Raw genomic sequence first — 23,904 nt, 5'->3', positions numbered from 1 at the left:
AGTGTAATTAGATGGAGTTTCCCTAATTCATTAAGAAACCATAGCGGTTGAATCTTCTCGACAATGACTTCTTGACCCATATTGAGGACGGAGGATTTTGTGAGGAGGACTGGAACTCTACATCACATCTGCCTCAAAAGCCACAGACACTTCCTTCTTACTTTGAATGGGGCCACAGGTGAATAACCAATACTGTACTTTGATCACAACGTCTGTTGTGTATCACCACCAGCACGCTGGCATGCAGGAATTTTCTTGAGCTTTAATACATTTTCAATCAGCTAGAATTATATTGCAGTATTAGAAACATCCTCGGGATGAGACACTGGGCTAGAAACATTGTCAAGAGTAGGCATGTGGAAGACCGAGCCTGTGTATCATCCTCTTGTGTCTTTTACCTGGCACCAAAATTCTCCGCCCTTAAATATCTGCACAAGTGGACCACGCGTCACACAGTGCCTAAAACTGAAGAGGCAACCGATCTGGAGAAATCCTCAACTTTCAGGTCACACTCATCCTCTTTGCTTTCTTCCAGCTCATTTGTGAACTAGTTCATCGCATTTTATCTCCGTTCTTCTCTGGTTTTGCCTAAACTTTCAAGCTTGAAAAGATTAAAGCAGACTTTAAAAAGTGCTTCAGCTCAAGCTCCAGCGGAGACTTATTTTAGTCGGCTCTCTGCCCAGCGATGACAACATCAGTAATGGAAGCTGATTCTTCTTTATAAAACTTGAAGGTAAGCTTTTCTGTAATTCAGCCATTCATTATGGAAACATCCTAGTACACCGCGTCTTCTGGGCACGGTCATTAGGAATGGCAGAAGGGATTAACTTTCTATGGAGGAAATTCTCCAACAGAGAGACTGGAAGAGGACATATAGCATTTGACCATTACATTTTTGGTTTTTTTCGTGATTAAACAATGTTGTGTAAGACACTGTGAATCTTTTGGAAGGAAAAGTAGTATTATTATTAAAATCGCTTAGCCTGGGAGTGTTGGGTGACTTTGGAAAAGACTGGCGTCAGAGACCTCGGTACAGACACTGCTGACTCAGGCTTTTTGCAGAGGATGTGCGATTCACCTACCTCCCCTGACAGAAACACTTTTGTTACACAGCGAGTAACACATTTCCTCTGGCAGTAACACTTTTGCTTATATATCTGATATTTCATCAAACATCTTTGTTTCTGACCTTCACTTGTTTCCACTACATAATTTCTGGGTCTTCTAAGCATAAGATGCTATATAATAAACTTCATAAAATTGGTATGTCTTATAATAAAAAAAAAAAAAAAAAAAAATCTAAGTGGAAGGGAATAGTTCATTGCGGTCTCAATTTTAAATTACATTCTGGGATAAAAACCCCTTGGTTTAAATAACTCTCTTCTCATCTCAGAAACATTCATGTAGTGGAGCTCCAAGGAAAAGCCACCCAGAGACACGCTGAGACAACGCTACACAGCTGCTACCAACGTTGCTACTGCTACCCCAGGACCCTTGATGTGGTGACTTTTATTGCAGTGCCAGGAGGATTCAGTGATTAATATTAAAACAAATAAAGAAAAAAAAAAAGACCAAAAAACCAAAACCAGTGTCAATGGAAGTGCAACAGATGTTAGTCCACTGGCCCTGCCTCTGCAGACATTGTTGCTGACATCAGCAAAGCATAAACAAAAGTTTTAATAAGACTTGCTGACAGGAGCCACCACTTTGCTCACGCAGACAGGAGAAGAGAGAATTCAGACCATCTCAGTGCATGCAGCTCATGGCACCAAAGACACCACACTATTAACCCTTCCACCAGACGGCTAGTTCTTTTAATTCAGAGTGTAAAATCACACAAGTATTATGAGACTCTGTCGCTTTACACAGTGACCTACATATACCCAACTATGTCTTGCGAATAATCAGATCAGGTGAACTGAAACTTCTGTGCTTCCTGTTCATGTGGTGCAGTTGCACAGCAGTGACTCAGTGACATGGCAAAGTGGAATTACTGACATTATCTGCCTCAAAGGAAACCACTCTAACTGGGAACAGAATTTTGCAAGCTGGTTTACAACCCAAAATTCAGTGACAAACAGTTATTCAGATTAAGAAATAGCTCCAGCATTATGCACCTGGATTTACCAAGTACCATCAGTTTCATCACGTAATGAACCCACACCATCTTGAGTAGTTAAATAAAGCCATTTTGAAGGGACGCAACATTATTTAAAGCGTGTGCCCAGATGCTGCCCGTACACCAGCACTTCCGCTGAGGCTCTGAGCTCAGCATCATCCCCTGAAGGCGAGCCCCTGGCCACTCAGTTATTCTGTATAACAGGGCTGCTAGAGAAGGAGGTGGCAGTTCCCATGTTGTTGACAGTAGTCTTCTAGTTAGTATCTGTCCCTAGAAGGTCACCAGCCCATGGCCCAGCCCTTCCCCAGCCCAAGGTTATGCTACTGCCCATCTCCCAGGAGAGCTTCTAAGTCAGCGAGTTTCCTGTTGCAGTGGGACTATTGTCAAGAATGTGAGATTTATGGGGACAAAAGGAGACCAAACAAAATAGCTACAGCCTAGCAATTAGGATGCTGTTTTCCCCGGCTATCCGTTTTTAGCCACATGTCGTGTAAGCTAAAATAGGTAAACAGCCTGGAGCCAGCTTCCCACTGGAAATACAAAGAGCAGGCTCCTCACGAGAGCACCGTTCTGGGAATTCATGGACCTGCTCTAGCCAGGGCCATCAAGCATTGGCAAGTTTCCCCCATCTGCACAAGAGACCCTGGGGCGAGAGCTGGGTGCGCAGCTCTCCAGAAAAGGGCGCATCTGCGGATGCCTGTATGTGTGTGTCACACCAACCCAGAGACCAGAAAGGGACCTAGGAAGGGAGAAATCCAGAAGTAGGGGCTTTCTGGGTCCTGGCAGCCATTCCTATTCTACTTCAAGTCTTGAAGTAGGTACGTTGGAGAGACCCCAGCACATGACAGTATTAAACAAAGTCACCTTGAGTGAAAAAAAAATAATATATATACACACACATACACAGAGACACATACAATATATGCGTATACCAGATACAAACACAGTTCAAAGGAAAAGCTTTGAGGCCCACTTGAAACCTTCACAGGTCACTGCCTTAGTTACCTCAGGAAAGGTAAATTGGCATAAATGTAAATCAGTCACGTTTACAAAGCTGACATGAGCTTTACCAGAAGACTTTATCAAGACTTCTGAAAAAAGTGGGGAGTGAGAAGCTTCAGTTGTCCTTTTCCCCTCCACTGAAGAACTACTATCTGCAGTAAGGAAGGTTTGCTGTCACAACTGAACCACCAAACTCTCCCTGCAAAGAGCGAGCTCATACCAGCAAACGAGCACTTTTGCTCTTACATATTTAGTCCAGTCCCATGAAAGGAATAAACAATCCAACAAAAGATGTGTAAACACTATGAGGCCTTGTTCACCTTTCCAAGGACTGCCAGTCTCCAGGTGAATCTTCTGCAGTTCCCAGTCCTCCACCCTAACAAGATGCTGCAGGACCACCAAGCGCCGCCCTTCAGAGTTTCTCAGGACTCCTCCCATGTGTAGCACATTCAGCACACCGAGTTCACATCTGCTAGGCAAGGCTCAGGCGCTCCAGGAGCTTCACTAGAACACAGCCTGAGAAACAGAAACCTCACAAGGTCAGCTCACATCCAACACAGATGAACCGTAGCAATTATCAGAAAATTTAGGAAGCTCATTCACATTTTTAACATGAAACTGCAGATGTCCTTCTTCAACACAATATTAAACTCAGATCAAAAATCAAAACAAAACTTGGACTTCTATGAAACTGGAGTTTTCTGGTTAGCTACCATCCACCGTCCTTCTCTCCTGCTCTTGCTTCCAGTGTGATCGCTGCTATGCCATTAACACTTTCCCACCGAGTTTCGGTCCAGAGAAAAGCCAAAGAACTGACAGCACCCCAAAGAGTTAACCACAGCTCCACCATCCTCCCCCTCTTCCTGAGGCTCCTGTCTGCAAAGGTTTGAATAACTGCTGGAATCAGGACATTAACTTAGGTCACTTCAAATGAAAATTACCATTGGGCTTGTTTTCTTAATCACAAATTTGTGTGCGTCAGGGTAATGGAACAATTTTGCTTCAGGCTATGCTAAAAATTGGTCAATGAGGGCATAGCAAAACTTCCACTTGCATCAGATGGTGATGGGGCTCTTTGCTGACTAATGTTACCAGACGGTAAGAACTGCTCTGACACCAGAACATTTACGTGACAGCTCAGCCTTGCAAGAACAGGCAACATGGCATTATGCAAATAAGCACACACTAAATTGTTCAAAGAAGCTGTGCTTCCTGCCCCATCTTCAAGTGCTACAAATTTGCTCGAGTATTACGGATAGTATTGGGAAATCCCTTCTTCCTCCACTGCTACCTGCCAAAAAAGCAATGACACCAAGAGTCAGATAAGGAAAACATCTTAGTGCCTGGAGGCGAAGGAGAAAGCTGGTGACGGGAAAGTAATTTTACTTCCTTTCACCTTTCTGCAACATCCAGTGGGTTTCAGACTGTGGCCCTTAGGTCCAGGGGGATCTCAGGCTACCTGCAAGGCTTTGGTGTAGGCAAACCTGTTTTCAGGAGGTTGTCACTCACTACATAGGGATCCATATGGGCAATACAGAAAACATACATATCTCTTCATCAAAAAAGGCTGAAAAATCCCTATACAACAACATACCCATAGTGACTGAAGTATCATTGGAAGAGCACTGGATAGCCTTGGGACTTAATCCAGACTGTATGTCCCAAAATGTGCTTTGTTGCCTACACCTTCATTAAAAGCAATCTAGCTCTGATGGCTAAAGAAACTTGACTGCTTACATTTGTAAGGTTAACCACGTTTATATACTTCACATTATTTTTCAGAACTACCCACTAAGGCATTAAAATTTGAAAGTCACAACAAAATATTATTGCAAAACTATGACATTTTATCTTTTTTTTTTAAATGGGATGGGAATATCCACAAACCCAGATATTCTCCTAAACTTCCCTGCAGAGCTAGAAAGCCTCAAACAATTCTTCTCAAACTGTTCAATACAGGATTTCAAGTGTATTTTCAGCATTTTTAAGTTGAGAAGGCTGATGCATCATGAAGGGCACTGGAAATTGAGACTATGAAAAGAAATAAAAGCCCAGAGCCATAAAAGGATGCAAGTGCCTAAATACTACCTTGCTGCTAGTGTAAGCATTCAGCTAAATCTTCGAAACTCTCCTCATGCCCAGGGGCATCCAATTCTCCTGGAGGAATCTCCCAAGTGCTGAGAAAGGTGTTTCGTCCCTCCTGCTAAAGTCATTCCACCCCAAACAATTTGTCCAGAGAGAGCAGGAGGATGCTAGAATGAGCACAGCTTTGGGAATAAGGAGATGTTTGTTCCAATCCCTAGGCCACCAACCATTTTCATCCAAAAAAAAAGAAAAAAAAAAAAGATTTAGTAGAAGAAACTGAGAGCTTGCTTCTCATCTCCATAGACAGGCAAGAGGCTTGTCATCTGGCAAGATGGGAGGTTTATGAGAAGTGACAGACTGGAATCAAGTCTGGTCTTTCCGAGCTTGCTGGGGGAACACTTTATTGGCTGGAATACCAGGTAAAGGAAGGCCTTTTCCCAGCTGGCAGCAGTCAGTGAGGAAGCGACGGTTTATTTACTTGTGCAGGTGGCTGAGAGCTGTGAACCCTCAGCAGTAAGATTCACCCAACAGGTATACACAACTTTGGAACAGCAGCTGAAGATATTTAATTCAACACTTATTGTCTGGGTCCATTATTAATGTGCTGGTTTTGTAAATCTTGACCTTAAGCCGACAAGCTCCCAAAGCTGTTTATTCCTTAGATACATCTCCTATTGGCAACTGCCTTCCTCCTTGTTTATCTACTTGGTCTCTCTCCACTTCAAGGCTTCTAAGATTTCCTTGACAGAAAACAATACACATTCACTGTACAGCATGCACTTGTAATTATTAATAAAGGGTGCACTTTTGAACCTTTTTTCCATGTTCAGCTTGCTGGAAAACACAACGGGATACGTGTTTGAAGCTTTGTCTGAAGTGTTCAGAAAAACAAAACAAAAAGCCTCTCGAACTGGACAAACAACAATAGCAGAAAGCAGGCATAAAGGATTTTACGTCTGCCTTGAAGACTACAGAAGAGCACCTTTCAAAAGCTTTGCACTAGCATTACTCGAAAATGGTATTTTGTCTACATTTCCCTTAAATATTTCTGTCCAAAAGTAAATTCAATTAGAACATTTCAGGCAAAAGCTAAAATTTGTTCAGATGGGAAATACTGTCATGATGATGTGTGGGACACCAGAATGGGCTTCCATTCTCACCTTTCGATTGGGTTTGTACCCCCATGAAACAAAAATGTCTCCCTCCTTTACCACATCTATTTTCTCCCTGGCAGAAATCAATATACACGTACCATACAGCACACATCTAATGAACTTGGAGGTACCCAGATGCACCAGACTCTTGGTGCAATACTGTAAGCAAAATTGACATGTATGCTGTTATAATGTCTATGACTCGCAGGCCTCATACCAGGCCTGCACAAAAACTCTGACAGAGCTGTGGAATAGCCAGGAATCCCAGGCAAACCGATTAAAAGTAGAAGACTTAAAAAGAGGACACAGTTCATAAAACTCAAATTATAGGTACCACAGAAGAGAAGTAATGGACAGTGAGAGCTCTTGGCCATGTGAACCATAAGAACATGTTGAATCATATGAAGAACGTGGGCAGAAGACACCCAAATTAATCCCCCACAATACATTTCAGCAACATTCCCTCCTAAACAAAAATATTTCCATTTTTAGCCATTAAGTTTTCCACTATAAAACTATCATTTTTCTGGAAAACCAACAACTTTCACAAAGACTGTTGTACACAAAATACAGCTTCCCTTTCAGTAGAAACTTTCTGACCAATTACAGCTTATGTGTTAAGTGCATGACACAAAATAATACCTGAAGGCCTTGAGATGAGATAAGATAAAATACCTTGAATCGTTTCAAACAAGGCCACTAGTAGGAAGCTACCACAATGCACTATTTCTGGAAAAAGTGGATGCTGTTTTCTAACAAGATCAGTGCCGGATAGCACTCATTCTTTAAATCAACACCTCATTTGTTGGGGATCGGCCCTTTGGGCATGGCAGTCTTCCCACCTCTGTAACACCCATCTGCTCTGGGTCACAGTTCCAAGTATTTGTAGCCAGTCACGATTCCAAGTATCAACATACCTAGTCTTAGTAACTTATCCTCTCTGAAGATCAGTTCTGAGGTAGTGCCTTTCAAAAGTCCACAGATGTTCCAGCTGAACAGATGAAACAGAGAACTAAACAGACAAGTGCCAACGTAATAGGGTCTATGAATTTATCTGTCATAACTTGAAACAAATCAACCAACTTTTTTATTTTCAGTAATATGTGTACATAATTGTGTACAAAATCAAACTGTAAGCAAATGTGTACAAAATTCAAATTGTTCTTGTATAAAATTTACATATGAAGTAATATTAAAACTTGAAGCCATACAAGAAGAAACAAACTGCCTGCTAGCCACCAATTTCCTCTACTTCATGTTAACTTGTTTGCATCACTTGGAAAGATAAAACATGCTGTCAGCATAAATCACAAACACTTTTCACTGTGACAATCATAACAGTACGCCAGCCTCCCAGACACAGGCAACTAGGAGGAGAGGTAATTAAAATGTTAAAGTCAAGAAAAAACATTCTTCTGAGTTTATTTTAAGAGATCAACTATGTCTAAATACCTGAGTTTGAAGGGGGGGCTGGGGAAGGCCACTGTTTAAGGTGGCTGAGGTTGCTTTTTCTAGAGAAGTTGAAATTAACACTAAACATAGGTCTTGCCCTCAAAAAGACAAATGTTCACATCAGTACATCTGATGACCTGCAGTACTGTACATATTGAACTCTAATAATCATCCTGGCCAAAAAACTGTGGACAATGAACAAACCCTAACGCTTAGCATCCTTCTCTCAGAGTCACATATGTTCCATGTTAGCTTCATTAAGAAACAATAAGAATTTTTTGGTAACAGGTTAAAAGCAGTAAGCAGTAAAAGTAACTTTTTTGTTACAGCACTGTATTGTACTGACAATTCATACAGTAAAATAAATATACCACAGTTACCTTTAAGATAGCTGGCTAAAATCAAGCAACTGAGGTGTTTGGTGAATGATGGTGATGCCTTTGAATACTGTCCCAGGTCATACTGCATGACTGCAGCAGAATACCTTGAAAAGTAACACATAGGTTGCATAAAAAAAAAAAAATTCTCAGTTTCAAGAGGTGCCACTGTAAAAAAATAAAATAAAATCCCACATGGCTGTTGTAACACAATGATTTAAGACGTAACTCCCAGATATAAAGGACTTACATTTTCAACATTGGTTTAAATATTGAAATTTTACATTGGGATGGCAAGTCCTAAAAGTTGGGCCATATTAGTGATAAGTGAAAGGATGCTACATGATATCTACAATCACGATTTTTTAAAATGTACACTTTAAACTATATATAAAAAAAAATCATTTTACAGAATAGTTTCTGTACAAAAGGTGGAAGAGCTTATTTCTTGCCCCAGAAATCCTTCCTCTTCTGAGCTCGTTCCAGTATCTGAGATGCAAGGGAGCTAGATGCTGCTGAGCGAGCAGAAATCTGAGACAACCTGTCATCTGTGGAGAAAGCAACATGAGAAAAGGTAAACAGGAAGATTAAATATACATATTAAAACACAGTTGACATTCATGGCAGACTTTGAAAGTGCGCATATTTTTATGCCCTTTTTCACGATGGATGCTAAAATAGTACCGCAAGACACTTTAGTTCTGTTACTTGGGAACTCATGTGCTGGAGATGAATCTTACTAGAAAGCTACCAGGATGCCAGGTAAGTTTAAAAGAGCTACATGCCCAACTCTTGACAAACTCCAGAATGAGATCCCTACTGTTACCTGGGAATTGCCCAATTCTCCAAGTCATCTTTACATTTATTCTCCTGTGTCAGAAGACCTCAGAAATCGTTCCTCTGCCACTGAAGTCTGTATAGACTACATTCTGATAATAACATATTCATGAAAGCAACGCACCGCTTCAAGCAAAGCGGACAACCTTAGAGTAACACATGACTAAAATATTAGAATTTATAGGCCAAAACCAGCTAGTGTGCCGCAAGCTGTTACAAGAAACTTGTCTTCTGAAGAAAACAGGAAGTTTAACACAAAGACAAGAAGAAGCATGATTTTAAAAAAGATGTCCTTTCAAAAGGTCTTCCTTTTGAAGACAGGGTCCACTTCACACCCAGCAGAACTCTTAAAATTAAGCATCCTGGATGCTGCTTCTCTGATAAAGCACAACATTATGCTTCTTTAACATCATTATTAAAAAGTTGCCAGAGTTCTGTCAAGATGCTCTCTACGAAAAATTAATTTAATTACACCCATTCTCCTGTAATGGATTAAAAAGAACTGTATCACAACTTTCCAGCCCCGTCTACCAAGAAAAAAACAACAAAAATTTCCACAACTCACTCCTAAAAAAGTCTGTACTTTGTCAGTGCTTCAATTAACTTTTCAGCAGCATTTCTAAATTCTTGAAATACAGTGATCCAAACAGCCCTCAACAGGCTCACACACTATACATAACAACTATATTCCCATGCATGAGAAAACTGCTAACTGCACTACTGCAGACGGACATGACATGGATTAACTCCCAGGTTTGTATGTACATGGACAAATAGGGGCATATAAACTATCTGTGAGCTGGCACATCGCACCTGTTTCTGAAAGCTCATACATCATCACTCAGCTCATAGGAAAAAAAATAAAAAGAAACAGCAGTTACAGCATTTAATCTGTGTGCAGCAAGCTTGTGGGAAGCTGCAGAGTACTATACAGGATTTTGTATGTTTTATGTAGATATACAGATGCTTGCCTGAGCCATCTGCACAACCCACACATTTTCCAGCCAACTGCAATGAGTAAAACAGAGAATCGGCCTGAACTTTGGTTAAAACCAAGGAGCAAACAAGCACAAGGGGTACAGAAAAAAAGCTTTTGGTTGGTCTGGGGTATATCTATAAATAAACTGCAATCAGATATAAACTTGCTTTGCCCATACTCTAATCTGAACCAAAACCAGGTGATTGCAACTAGCAGAGCACACCACTAAGCTCAACTTCATACACCATGGCAAGAAACAATGTATAGCAGCTCAAGCTAATGAGGCTACAGTGCCTTTGGTTGACTCATATTACTCACAGAGTTTACTTGTGACTGCCCACAAAAGGGCCAAGAAGCAGCACTGGCTGCCTCCCCAGATTAACTTCACGGTAAATGGAAAAATACGTCGAAACAGCAATCAGAGTAACAGGATGGCGTAAGTACCCCCTAATACACTGACCAGAGGAACAGGTGTGAAAATTAAAGTCAGAAGAATCATTCTATGTTGCATATCTGGTGATGAAGTCTCACAAGCAAAATCTTCATCTTAAGATTTTTGGTACTTTTAACATTGCATCCAAAGTTACTGCAGCTGCAACCTGGGCTGTGATCATTTTGCAGTCTGCTTCTGTTGCTATCAACGCAAAGGCTTAAACAAATGTGTGGGGAGGAAACAATTTTAGGTATGGAACCAAGCAAGCTGTATTAGACCAGTATGGTTCAATATGGCTATTTAATTTTCAGCTGCATTTAGTGTTTTTTTTCAGACTAGAATATACCTTCATATTCCTACTTCAGATTACTAGGATGAACATTTTCAAATTATTTTGATGAAAGAATGTGCTAATTATTCATACAAACACATAAGCCAGTATTACTTATTGCATTCACAGACCTCTCACATTAGTGCAAAAGTTAAAATTAATCTAGGTAATATACACGTCATACACAACAATACTTTGGGATGAAAAATACCTTCATCATTATAGTTTCTTTCCTGAAGGGGTAACTGGAAAGATCTCAGTTTTGGATTGCCAACATTCCCTAAGACAAAAAGTCAAAGGCACATTTTTGAATGATTTCAAAATAGACAAAGGATAACATTTCATTTTAGAACATTTTAAAATGTTACAACATTATTTCCAAAACATCAGTCTTACAAATAGCAAACATAGCAAAAACTCCAGGAGACTCCTTTACTCAAAGCTGAGGTAAAATAAACCTATTCCTCTCAAGGCACCTATCTTTGGTAGGTGATAAAAGTTACTCAGTGAACTGTACTCGAGGTGCAGAGCTGGAACACAGCACCAATTCTAACCTTTTTCCAAGAACATTCTCTGGATTTCACCATCCCACTTAACCTGACAACTAAATGTTCCGTTCTAGAATGGATATACTACTTCAGTTTAGCTAATCTTTATAATAAAAGGACCAAGAATTGTGGGACCCTAAGCAGCCACAGGAAGTCCTTCTGGAATGGAGACTTAACGCACATAAACTTTATTTTGACTAAGGGGTAAAGGACTCTTTTCTTTTATCAAATTTATGTCCCCAGTACCCCCAAACATTGTTAAAATATCTTTTAAATGCTCCAGCACAAATTCTTCCTCAGCCAAGAAATGGCTTTTCTTGATATCCAACAAATCTTTTATAGATAGCTTTTTTGTTTCCATATCCTGCAGAAATATTTAAGGAGCTTATCTCTGAAATCCACAGCTCCTGCAAAATAATACCATACTATAAAGGTCCCTAGTTACACACCACTGTTGGTAATTCCAGTTGGAAGATCGTCAAAGCATCCAGTTGTAGCCTAAAGATTAAAAATTACACTTGTTCATGCTAAACCAAATTATTCTCATAATGAGTAAGTACTTATTGAATTTAATAAGGCAAAATTAGACAACAGACGACTAGAATACAATGATATTAGTGGAATCTGGAAATAAAGTGGAGAGTTGTGCACATTTCCTCAGCAAGACTAAACATAGAGTAGAGAAGCTTTTGTTTACAAATAACACATTCTTTGTAGAGCCTGTAAGGCAGCAAGCTCAGCACTGTCTGGGCCTGAACACTAAGCGGTAGCCATTTCCATCCTGTAGTAGTTTAAGACAGCCAGTTAATACACAAAACCCACCATTGTGCTGGAATTCTGGATCTTTGAGAGTCCCTTGAATACGACGAGAGGGACTCCACCAAGGCATAGAGAAGTTTTTGGCTGACTTCAGCAGAGGAGGTGTCGCAGAACGCTCTTGATGGGCTGAAGCAAGAGGAACTTGCTCTTCAGAAACACTGTTAGGAGGCCACTGATCCTGTCTAAGTGGCAGAGGATCCAAAGTTCCCAGCCCAGCAGGTGGAGAGGTAAGGTGTGAAACAGCTTCCATTTCCACATCAGGCTGAAACACAATCGAAAGGAAAAAAGAAGAAAACCAAAAAACACAAAAACCCAACATCACATACAGCCTTCCAGTACAGATCTTCAAAGATGCAGCAAAAGTTGGCTTTACACTGTTACACTTCTCCTGAGGGTATTGGAAGAATAACTATTTCAAACCTGTGAGACAGCTTAAAGAAAATCTATTCCTAGTAACAAGTGTTTAACATAGTCTGAAAGTAATCTAATCAATCTAGTTTTGGTCAAACTGAAAGCTTGCTTTCTTCACAGCAAACAACTGCGATCTTAGATTTTAAACCAACAAAACCAACTTCTGAATCAATTGTGCCTGCTTCTATTACAGAACTTACTACAGAGGATGCCTGCACTGAATTCCTAGCTGTCTTTGTAGAACACAGACTATGCACAACTTGACAAAAACCCCACAATTTTGAGAGGAAGACAGTTAAACAACTCCTAGATGTTTCTATTTTTCTTTTAGTAACTGTGCAAGCTGCAAAATGAAAGAAGCACAAAAGTAAAGGGAAGGAGAATGAAACCATTACGGCACGTTCACCTATCTTGTACATAGGCAACCTCTCCTTAAAACTTCTTTCAAGTCAAGGAATCTGGAGCTGTGGTCTATGTCAGTGGCAAGCTATGGAAACATTAACGGGGAAACCAACAGCTGATGACAGCTTTTTATAAAAAAAAAAAAAAAAAAAAAAAAAAAAAAAAACACAAAACAAACAAAAAAAAACACACACACACAAAAAACCCCAGATCCTGTGCATTTAGCGGAAAAAGCCAAAATGGAGCTCATCCAATCTCACTCCAATAGTCTCAACTCCTTTGCTTGATACCCCCAAAAAATGATTTATTCAGACATCGGCCTTTTTTAGTCACAGATGTTGAAAATTTTAGAATAGTAAATGACAACTCAAGAAAAAGAATTATTAAATAAATTATTCATAATTACTTAAAAAGCACATTCCTAAAATGCATAATGGTAAGTCTCTTTTCTGCCTCACCTGTAAGGACCTTCTTTTTGAAGCTTCTCTTCCACCTTGCTTAGCTGAAGAAGGGTCTGTTCCTAAACCTCGTGTTCTCTGCTGTGAAGATGAAGACTTGAATTTAGGAGGAGACACTAGAACCGCACCTCCTATTGTAGTAGAGAAGATGAAAAATGCTTTATTACCTTAAATAACCTATTCAATTAATTCATACTTTTTTTTTTTCTTTAGTTCTTGAAATATTGCTTTGCATTTAAGAGTTTTTACCAACAGCTGGGGTAGTGAGATCATGATGAGTCCTCTGAGCTCCACCAAGCGCTCTCAGCTTCGGAGTAGGAAGCCTGCCGCCTGTCCTTGAAGATACAGAAGAAGAATCTGACACAGCTGCAGGAGAATTCAATACTAAGGCATTCTCACTGCAAAAGAATGAGAAGTGATTAAAGGATTAGCTAAGGACTCAGGAGTCCTGCACTCAAGCTTTTTGTTTCTAATACATTCCCAAAATGAAGCCTAAGGCAAGACAGTGAGGGCCATAAAACATCAACAGCCTGTAGCTAAAACATCTGCTTGCAACGGGGAGTCTTGGATTCCAGCCCCTGAGTCTCAGTTTCTGTATTTTTATTTTTTTTTTAATGTAACTGGATAAAATACAAATATGTAAACAGTCTCAAGCTGCAAATTCGGCCTCCCTCTGTCCCAATAAACCTTGAATGTATTGCTGCTCAGGAGGAGAGCTGGAAAGAGTACTCACCCAGAAAACCTTTGAACCTGTCTGCCACCTTAGAGGTGGGAATGTGGGTTTGACTCTTTTCAGTCATGTGGTGGAACTGAAACCAAGTATCCCACATTTATGTAACCACTCTAGCCCCCAGGTTGTTAAATAAATCAGCACTACCACTTCTGTCTTCTTCCTCCAGATGCACTGCAGAAGGAGGTGGTGGCATACCCACACTGTGCAAGGAACCTGATCCTATCAGTGCATGCTAGACACGCTCTGAGGGCATGCCGGCAAAGAGTACCTCATTTCTAGCTCTCAAGCAGGCTTAGATAAAATGCAAGTGTTAAGCTGCTCTGCACAGCCAAGTCCAGAACAGATCTCAGCACACACACAGCCATACTGACAGAAAATCTTCAATGTCAGTCAGACACACATCTACGAACTAGATAATCTCTAGAATTAGACAGAAACTTAAGGTTTTCAGGATGACAGTTTTGAAAGCCTACATTTAAATTTCTATTTGAGTCTAGCATCCCAACCTTTCTTTGCCTGGGTTTTGCATACAAGATATTATCCCCAAAGGAGACAATTACGGTTCCTTACCTTAGATTCGTGTTGCAACAGCAAAGATAAAATCCAATGAGAAATACAAAATGCTTAGATGGTATGGTAACAAGAGCCAAACTTATTCAGATTTAAATATCTATCAAACTAAAATACTGTTCTGCCAAAAACAGTATATAAAACTTGCACAGTAAAAAGCCAGAGACTTCTGTAACTAGATATAACTTGGATCTTTCAACTGTCAAATACAGTACTATGCACTACACTATGTATATACTGAATTGATCTCTCATTATTTCTAAATAACTTTCTGCCTTTTTCCCACCTGTGCTCAGTAACGTAATCACCAGCGATTACTGGATGCTAGTTATTTTTTTTCTTCCAAGTCCTTTATCTTTGCCCATGCATTTTTTTAAGAAAAACAGATGCTTAAGCACAAGATTAGAATGTATTCTATCCTTTCAGTCCTATGAATCCTACACTGTCAATTTGAAGCAATTTGTCAGCTTTAATTTTCACTACACTTGGCTACTGAGCAACAAACAGTCTGTTCTGAGAGGCCCATACTGCAAATTTTAAAGTTTTGGAAAAAAAACATTAGATTTGTCCATGCTTCTACAAACTTCTGTCTCGCAAGTTAGAAAACCAGTATTCTTAATGATAGATCCATCCACCAGTTCAATGTCTTGAACTTTCTCATTCCTTATCATACTGTTAAAAACAAAGTAGTGTCACACCAATTTAATACCCTCTTAAGTTAACCTACAAATTTCTGAGACGTTAGAGGAAAAAATTATATATATACACCACAAAAATGTTCAGTTTTACCCTTCAATTTTCTTATCTTCATTGGCATCCTTATTGTTTTCTTCTAACTGCTGAGCCACAACTGCAGCCTGTTCATCTTGGTTTTTTTCCTCTTCTGTTGATTGCTGATTCTCCCTTTCTTCCGTACCTTCTTGTTCACCCCAAACTAAACGCCTTTTGACTGGAACAGTTAAAGCATCTGACATGTCTTTCTTCTCAGTCCTGTCCTTCTGTGGCTGTTCTATGGAGTCAGGTTGCTGCAGCATTTTGGGGCTTGGTGCAGTCTCTTTTTCAGAAACTCTAGGTAACAAAGAAAACTGTGTTTCACACCATTGATTTGCATGATACACAGATGTCTATGTACAACGCATTCATCCAGTTCAGTCCTTTGCCAAAAGTACAGCTCAGACATTAAAAAGCGGTACAGCTGACATTATGAATGGTTAAACCATTATGGTTAAACCATAAATGGTTATGAATGGTTAAAAATGATGTTTAAGCACAAACCATTTTCAAACTAGATTCTATGAAAACTCTTTCTGGATTATCATTTCCAAAAATGTAATGTAAAATCAGGGCTCTATTTCCAACTTAAACATCAAGTTAGATTATCAGAAGTGCTCAAAAAATAACTAGTTCCATGCATAACAACTGACTGATGGCACAATTTTGAAAGCCAAGCAGTTTAGAGGACTACTCTTTAGGCACAACTTTTGGAAGTCTTAAACTCTCAACTGCTCACAGGAATCAGTGCAAGTTAGCCAGGTGCACAGAAACCAGATCAGTAAGAGGATCGGTGTTTCACAGGCAAAAAACCAAACCAGTAAACCAAAAAATTTACACCAGACTTAATACCACACACATTGTAGTGGAATAAATACTCTTTCACATGTCATTGCCCAAACGTTATTAGAGATACAGTCATGCAAATGGGCAGATCTCTCACCCTCACACATCACAAGTAGTGCACATACAGCTGTCTAGGTGGACTGCAGAGGTATCCAAGGCACTGTTTTTAAATATCAGATCTCTAAGAAGTCACAAATGGCTTTTTTTTTTCCCCTCCTTACTTCAGCAATAGCTGTCTGTACATTTTACTACAATACTCATTCTGAATTTTCCTAGCCAGGGATTTAATATCTACCAATTCTGATGGCCTTCAAAGAAAGGAGAAAATGGATGTACACCATTCCAGTTCCTAAGTCTTCGTTTCAGAACTAAACAGTGTCTAAAACTAATTCATCCTGACAAGAACACTGATAACATCTGCGTAGGCAAAACTTCTTTCATATCATTCTAGAAGAATATTACTTCAATATGACTCAGTGTGAAATTCCTCCAGACTTCATGAGACTAAGGTTACCACACAAAATATGCATTTGTGGACAATTATAAAGGCGTAACTTTCTTTTTTCAGAACACTGGACTGTGCCTCATTTTCTATTTGAGCACAGATCAACTGATGTATCTGGGAAAAGGTAAATGCCCTCACCTGTTCTAGAGAATTTACAAGTCCCAGCATCTTAGAACAGCCCAGGTTGGAAGGGTCCCTGAAAGATCATCTGGTCCAACCTTTCGTGGGGAAGGGGAGCCTAGGTGAGATTATTGAGCACCCCGTCCAGTCACATCTTGAATACAGTCAAACATCCAAGATCTCACAGCTATGCTAAGTCTATATTCACATTTTCCTATGTTTCAAAGCTGCTGAATAATAGGCAGGAATAACAACCTTACCCGGCAAGATCTAGTGCTCTGATGTTGTTGCTAATGCCTTCTTCTGAACTGGAACTTGAGGACACATCCCAAAGACTGTTATTATCAGACAGGATCTGATTGAGATGGTACCGGGAGAAGTGTGTTCCCTCTACTCGTTGCCTGTAAGCCTTTGCTCTTTCTCGAAGTTCTCTCACCTGCACATCAAGGTTTTATAACTTGCATGTCTGTTTAAAGTTCACTAATAAGCCATAATATTATAACGTATTTGCATTAGCTAAAGGAGAAAGGCAAGTTACTCATAACACAAGGCTGCCCACAGCACATACATTGCATGCCGCAGTAATTGCAACAAAAGGAAAGCAAAAATAACAAAAGTGTATACTTAGTAAGCACGGTTGAGCCATGAAGCCAAAGCAAAACTGCCAATTACTCATTCAATAAGAACAAAAAGTTATGCAGCAGCTATGAATAAGTTCAGTGCTGGATTCGAGTTTTCCCATCAGCGCTGAGACACAGTGCTCCAAACATTGAAATAGGAACTTAGATGCAACCAACCTCCATATACCACATGGAATTTAGGGTGTTTTGAGATGCCTAAGGAGAGGAATACAGAATTATTTTAAAATTTCTTATTTTTCTCTCAACACTGTATTGTTATTATCACCCTTGTAACTTTATTTCAGTCTAAGAAATACTAAGTACCTGTCAACGTAGCTCTATGCTGCCTCCCTGAGATTCAGTTAAAAGCTGTAAAACAAATACATCAGCACTGGTATTTCACCAGTTTTTGCCAAGCTTGAGAAAATTAGTTTAGATTTCTAAACCTTAACACTCAAAGATATATTTACCACACACTAATTTATGATTATTTCAAGTCAACAGATCTATGTGCATGTGTAATACTGAATTTGTATGCTGTGAACACTGCAACTGCCTCTAGCCACATTAGTCCTATGTCAGTGAGCGGCTGATGATTACATGAGAACTCTTGGTGCTACTGTATGTAAGATGTAATATCAAAATCACTCCTTCTAGGCTACCAGTAACTGTAAGAATAAGATGTCAGGTTTAGTCTTAAAAAAATAAAAGTGATAAGCCCTCTCTTTAGACATTGCACTGCTGATTTTACACTATCATTTTTATGGTTAAACCTAAACACTCACACTGTCTGGTGTCCTTCACCCAAACACAATTAAAGTGCAGGAAGAAAAAGCAATGAAAAAACTTCCATGTTTATATGATTAAAAATAACTTTGTGATATTGTTGTGTGAATTCTGGCTCACTAAAAAATGGTTCGCAGGAAATAAGTATTTTGTCAAAGAGCAGGAAAGTAATACTGACACTTCCTCTAGCACATTTTCATAGCTCTTCATATTTATTCTTCTTTCACGATAGACTTTGCATAATTCTTCCTGCAAGGAACAGAGTTAAGTGGGCCAAATTCCGCTAAACCCACAAAAAAGTAACTGCATGCAGCAGATGGAAATCCACTTAGTCCACACCAGCTAACATCTCACAATTTGACCCACTAAACTTCCAAAGAATAGCCTATTAAAAATATATACTTGACATTTTAAGGAGAGAGTTTAAAATCTGAGGTGGAGTGATCTACTGGATTATTCACTTTAAGAGGAAAAAGGAAAAATTAATTATGATAGCCACAACAGAAGGAATACAAATCCAGAGCAACAGGGCACTGCAGGGGGAGGAAGAATACTATGTCTCCAGTGAATTGTGAAGAAGTACAAAGGACAACCATCTCCTTCAGTGACTCAGTGGGCAGTATTACCTCAGCAGGGCACAGGCCCCAGGGAGTCCTACTGTTATTATGAACTGCCCGCATTAATTTTTCAAAAGCATAATTCAAAGAGATTTTTTCATTCAAATCAATTTTTTCATTGCTGAAAAGCAGCCCTTAATAATATACTGTAGAGTAGCAGTCTAGCAGTAATCACTATGACTAAGGTCATATCAGAATTCCATTACAGTCTTTGCCTGTTTGGGCTCAGAACTTTAGAAAGCCTGCTTTGGACACAAAGTTATCCATGTACAGTCCCAACTAAGGGGGAAACCAGACTAGATCAGTCAGAGCTTATCATCTGAGCACTTACACCAAGCAAGAGATCTTCTGTAGGCACCTGTGGCAGGGGTGAGTCTCAACAATAAACCAGCGGTAGAGGTCTGATATGGCTTTGCAGAAAATTTATCTTCATGTCAGCGAAAAATATTGGGAACAGGTATGGAATCATTTAGAAACCAAAAGGACTGTGGGGTAGCCTATATTGTGAATGGTCAAAGTACCTTTATTGCCTTATTATAAAACTGATGCGCTTGACACTTTTTTAGAGTTATGCATATTTACATTAATCTGCTGTTAACATATTTCTCAAATGGCTAGATTCTTTCTTATGTCTCAACCATGATTTAAGTATTTTATTCAGTCCTACTATTTTAGCCATGCTGGATCCCATTCTGTAGTTCTTATAACAAAAATATTGATGGATACTACCAAAAAAAAAAAAAAAAAAAAGGGCCTGGCCAAGAATCAGTTCTATCAGGATTTTTATTCTTGTATTAACAGGGGTTTTAAGAATTAACCTTGGTTTTCTTCTAACCTGTCTTGAAGACCAAAAAATTCCAAGATTTAACCTTGTTCTTTGCTTTCACCACACCCACAAAAAGCTCCTTTTTAAGAATTAAAACCCTCAATGATACCCATGGAAATATTAACAGGACAACAGCAAATTAAAAAAACTCCATATAGAAAAAAATCCCACACAGTAACACATTTACACTAGCTAAATACTATTCTTTGTCTACTAGCTAAACTAGCTTGATATACTGTGCTGGTTTTGGCCAGCATAGAGTTAAATTTCTTTATAGTAGCTCCTATGGCGCTATGTTTTGAATTTGTGCTGTAAACAGAGTTGATAACCAAGGGACATTTTAGCTATTGCTGAACGGTGCTTACAGAGTGCCAAGTCCTTTTCCATTTCTCACACCACCCTGCCAGCGAGTAGGCTGGGGTTGCACAGGAAGCTGGGAGGGGACACAGCCGGGACAGCTGACCCCAACTAGGCGAAGTGATATTTCATACCTTATGATGATGTGCTCAGCAATAAAAGCTGGAGGAAGAAGGGGACATTTGGAGCATTCGTGTTCCCAAGTAACCTTTATGGTTACGTGTGACGGAGCCCTGCTTTCCTGGAGACAGCTGAACACCTGCCTTCCGATGGGAAGTAATGAATGGATTCCTTGTTTTGCTTTGCTTGCACAGACAGCTTTTGCTTTACCTATTAAACTGTCCTTACCTCAAGTTTTCTCACTTTTACCCTTCCAATTCTCTCTTCCATCCCACTGAGGGGGAATGAACGAGTGGCTGTGCGGGGCTAAGCTGCTTAGTGGGGTTAAACCACAACATACGTTCACAGGCATGTGATGTAAAGTTTAACAGAGAGGAGAAATTCAGGTAATTCCAATTATAAAAGTCTCTTCCATATGAACTCATACTACGATCTAATGTAGCTATGCTTACATAAAAATGTGTATGTAATCAAAAACGTCTATGTAATCTAAGCACATTTGGCATCAATAAAACATTTGTTATTACAGTCTTGAAATTAATTTGGCTCTTCCTGCTATACAGCACAACTTCTTCATTTAGAAGGCCCTAAAAATCCTATCAATTCTTTTTTGAATTCTTCATGCCTACTCCCAAGTGACTTCTTTCTAGTTCCTTCTGCAACTCCCTTGTTCAGCAAGAAAATCTTCATGGAAAAATCAGACACATCCAAAACACGTATCTACAGTGTGGGAATTTCTTGGGTTTCTCATGCACTCTAATTAAATGCCGCATACATTTACTTCCTACATCTCTCAAACCCGACCCAAAAAGGATTCTGCCTGGTAAAGCAGAACACCCATGCTCCACTTGCAGTCTCCTCAATCTTTCCCTTGACTGTAGTGCAGTGACTCCTCCCAGCTGTGCCACAAACACAATATACTCCAGGGCAGCGTGTCCCTTTCCCTTTACTTCCCTACCAGTCAGTTGCTCTTGAAGTTGCGCTGCTCCTGACTGTTTTGAATGTTACTGACACAACATCCAGTCTCCACATGAAAGCCTTACATGCCAGGAAAATGGCATTAACGTTTTACAGAAACATTCTCTATACCACTTAGTCAGGCTGCATGCAATAGTTCAGAACATTTTACAGCCTTAGTTACGGTAAATCTAATGCATATTATCAATACATACAAAAATAAAAATATTTCTTGTTTTCAGTCCTCTAACATCCTAATGAGGCTGTTTTCACAAAATGGATTATCTCATGTATGCATACACAAAATCTTATTATGAATCATCACATACTATGCTATGCTTTAAACTTTGAGACCTATTTCTCATTGAGTATTTTGTATATTTTTTTTCTCCTAAAAAGAAAATTACTTGCTAGATTAAATCCAGTGAGAAAACACAGAACTGAATGCTACCACAATACTCCTGCAGTTCCCAAAGAATGTTATTTTCAAAATCTCAAAGCCCAGACATCCGCTCCAATTCTATCTTACACATCAGCTTGGGCCCAACTGATGAGGAAACTCACATTTCCAAATATTTGCCACACATTTAGTAGCACACAGTGTCTCACAAAGACTCCGTCCATCGGCTGGGAGAAGCCTAAGTCAGTTCAGTGAAATCTGACAGTTGCAGAACTAGCTCCAGCAGCTTCTTAGCACACCGCTAACAGTTCTGACTTACTTGGATAATTCAGGAAACCATACTCAATAATGCTGCTAAAAAACCCTATGGTCCTGAAGCTATTCAGCATTTTCAGAGTTCTGTCAAATGAGTTCCTATACAGTATAATACTGATCACGGTTACTGAATAAACTACAAGAAAATACTTAAATTGGCTGAAACTTGCAAGAGAAATTCTTCATTTTGTGTGGTATGAATGAATTCAGCTGACTGCTTTGACTGGATTCAGCACAGCAAGCTAATAAACTGATTTGACTATCAAGCTGACCTAGCCTGATACATAGGCCTTTTCCTTTTATTCCCTTGGACTCTCCTATTATCTAATTCTACATTTTGAAAACTTATGCTTTTTACAACTGGGCTGAACATCAACTCTGTTCTGGATAATTTTGATTTGTAAGGGAAACAAAGCTCCTCCCCCACTTTGCATGTCACATTAATATATTCTTCAACTTACACTGTCTCTTCCTTTTCTTACTACATACTATAGTGGCTTGTCAGAACTTAATCTTCTTTGTATACTCAGCTTTGGGAACTTGAATCATTAGCACTATAATCTCAAAACCTGTACCTTATGAACACCACAATTCGAAGTTTTTTGCATATAAAAAATCAAATTACAAAGCATACTCAGGCTGCAGATTTTTTAAGAATACTCACCTGGTTGGGAACCTTACTCCTAATACGAGACCAAGCTCCATCTTTGTAGAAATACTGGGCTGGAGACAAAAATTTTGACCTATATTCAGTGTTCATCTTCCTAAGAAATAAAGAATGACGCAGGTAAAAAAAGACAGAAAGAGTAAAGCTTGACATACAGAAGACTCTTTAAGAGCACTTTTAACGTTCTGTCAACAATGGTAAGTGTATTTATACTTAAATGCCAGGGCTGAGATGTGAAAAACACATGCTTTGAAACACAGCTCATCCATAACAACACAACTAGGAAAGCTGTGAAAAAGCTTATTCACAGTTGGTGGCTCTTCAAGTAGTTACTCCTGTTGGTTTTTCCTCACAACCCTTCTGCCAGAACCTTTTGCCCTGACAGCCAAATCAGCAGAACATACTACACATGCAAGCCTCTGTTACTTCAATGCAAAGTGGAGCATCTTGGTTTAAGTCACTGATGAAGGTGCATTTAAGGAAAAATGCCTGGTTTGGCACTAATGTGTTCTAGGCATTTCCTTCTAGGAACTCCGTTCTAAAGGCACTCTGCATACGGGTGGGGTGAACTGTTGGGGTTAGAAACATCTGACAACTAGAACAATGGTCAGCATAATTCATGTAACTGTGTCCTACTGGCTTTGATCTGCAAAAGCCCTCAGTACTTGAAAAGATGGATTCATTTTCCCTTCTGCCATACACATACATACACAGAAAAATTAACATCAGCTAATCTATAGCAGGCAATAAGCAATACTTCAAGTCCTTAAGGACTGAAATGTGGATTTATCAGTTTAAATCTAAAGAGTTTTTTTGGTATTAATCTTGCTTCAGAACATTACTAACTTTATTTTAATATATTCAACATTGGGTGAAAAAGCCCTCTTTTTCAGTCTTCCTTTAGAAATAGATCATAAAAGCCTGAAGTCAGAGAATAAAATGCACCTAATAAAAAGAAAAATACCGAAGCAAAAAACACCTTTATATTCAAAATTTCTTTCTATACATCCCCTTCTTTGAAACTGACAGAATTCCTTCAGTTTTGATTGCAAAACTAACGGATTAACTCAAAAAACACATCACTGCTGTACCTTGATCCCAGTCACTCTGCTGCACACACAGACCATGCAATGCAGCCTGCATACAAAGTTACAGTCCTGTCTATATATTGAGAACTTGCACATTTTGACAGCTATTTGCCCAGTGACGGTTTTGGAAACTTTTATGCCTTCACTGTGGTAGCACAAGACAACAGACAGAAATTTGTCCTTAAATGAAAAAAGTCAC

The 23,904-nt window shown here is 39.4% G+C and overlaps 1 protein-coding gene across 6 annotated transcripts in view; it reads right to left on the bottom strand.

Moving 5' to 3' along the window:
* Positions 1-7,314: 7,314 nt before the first annotated feature.
* MDM1 (Mdm1 nuclear protein) overlaps positions 7,315-23,904 on the bottom strand; it is a 27,320-nt gene continuing 10,730 nt past the window's right edge. For 2 of the 6 annotated variants that reach the window (XM_063322999.1, XM_063322997.1), the window contains 9 exons: positions 22,615-22,714; positions 17,750-17,788; positions 17,213-17,388; positions 15,500-15,778; positions 13,657-13,805; positions 13,408-13,538; positions 12,140-12,398; positions 10,981-11,049; positions 7,317-8,737 (listed from right to left, as the gene is read on the bottom strand). In XM_063322999.1, the coding sequence (XP_063179069.1) occupies positions 8,631-8,737; positions 10,981-11,049; positions 12,140-12,398; positions 13,408-13,538; positions 13,657-13,805; positions 15,500-15,778; positions 17,213-17,388; positions 17,750-17,788; positions 22,615-22,714 (1,309 nt within the window). In that variant the 3' untranslated portion in view covers positions 7,317-8,630. Of the gene's footprint in view, positions 8,738-10,980; positions 11,050-12,139; positions 12,399-13,407; positions 13,539-13,656; positions 13,806-15,499; positions 15,779-17,212; positions 17,389-17,749; positions 17,789-22,614; positions 22,715-23,904 lie in introns of all 6 variants that reach the window. The other 4 variants (XM_063322996.1, XM_063322995.1, XM_063322994.1 and 1 more) reach the window with 3 other exon arrangements.

Source organism: Chroicocephalus ridibundus, chromosome 1 (assembly GCF_963924245.1).
Source record: "Chroicocephalus ridibundus chromosome 1, bChrRid1.1, whole genome shotgun sequence".
Lineage (NCBI taxonomy): Eukaryota > Metazoa > Chordata > Aves > Charadriiformes > Laridae > Chroicocephalus > Chroicocephalus ridibundus.
Note: the sequence above shows the minus strand (reverse complement) of the source record. Positions and strands in the feature narration are given on the sequence as shown.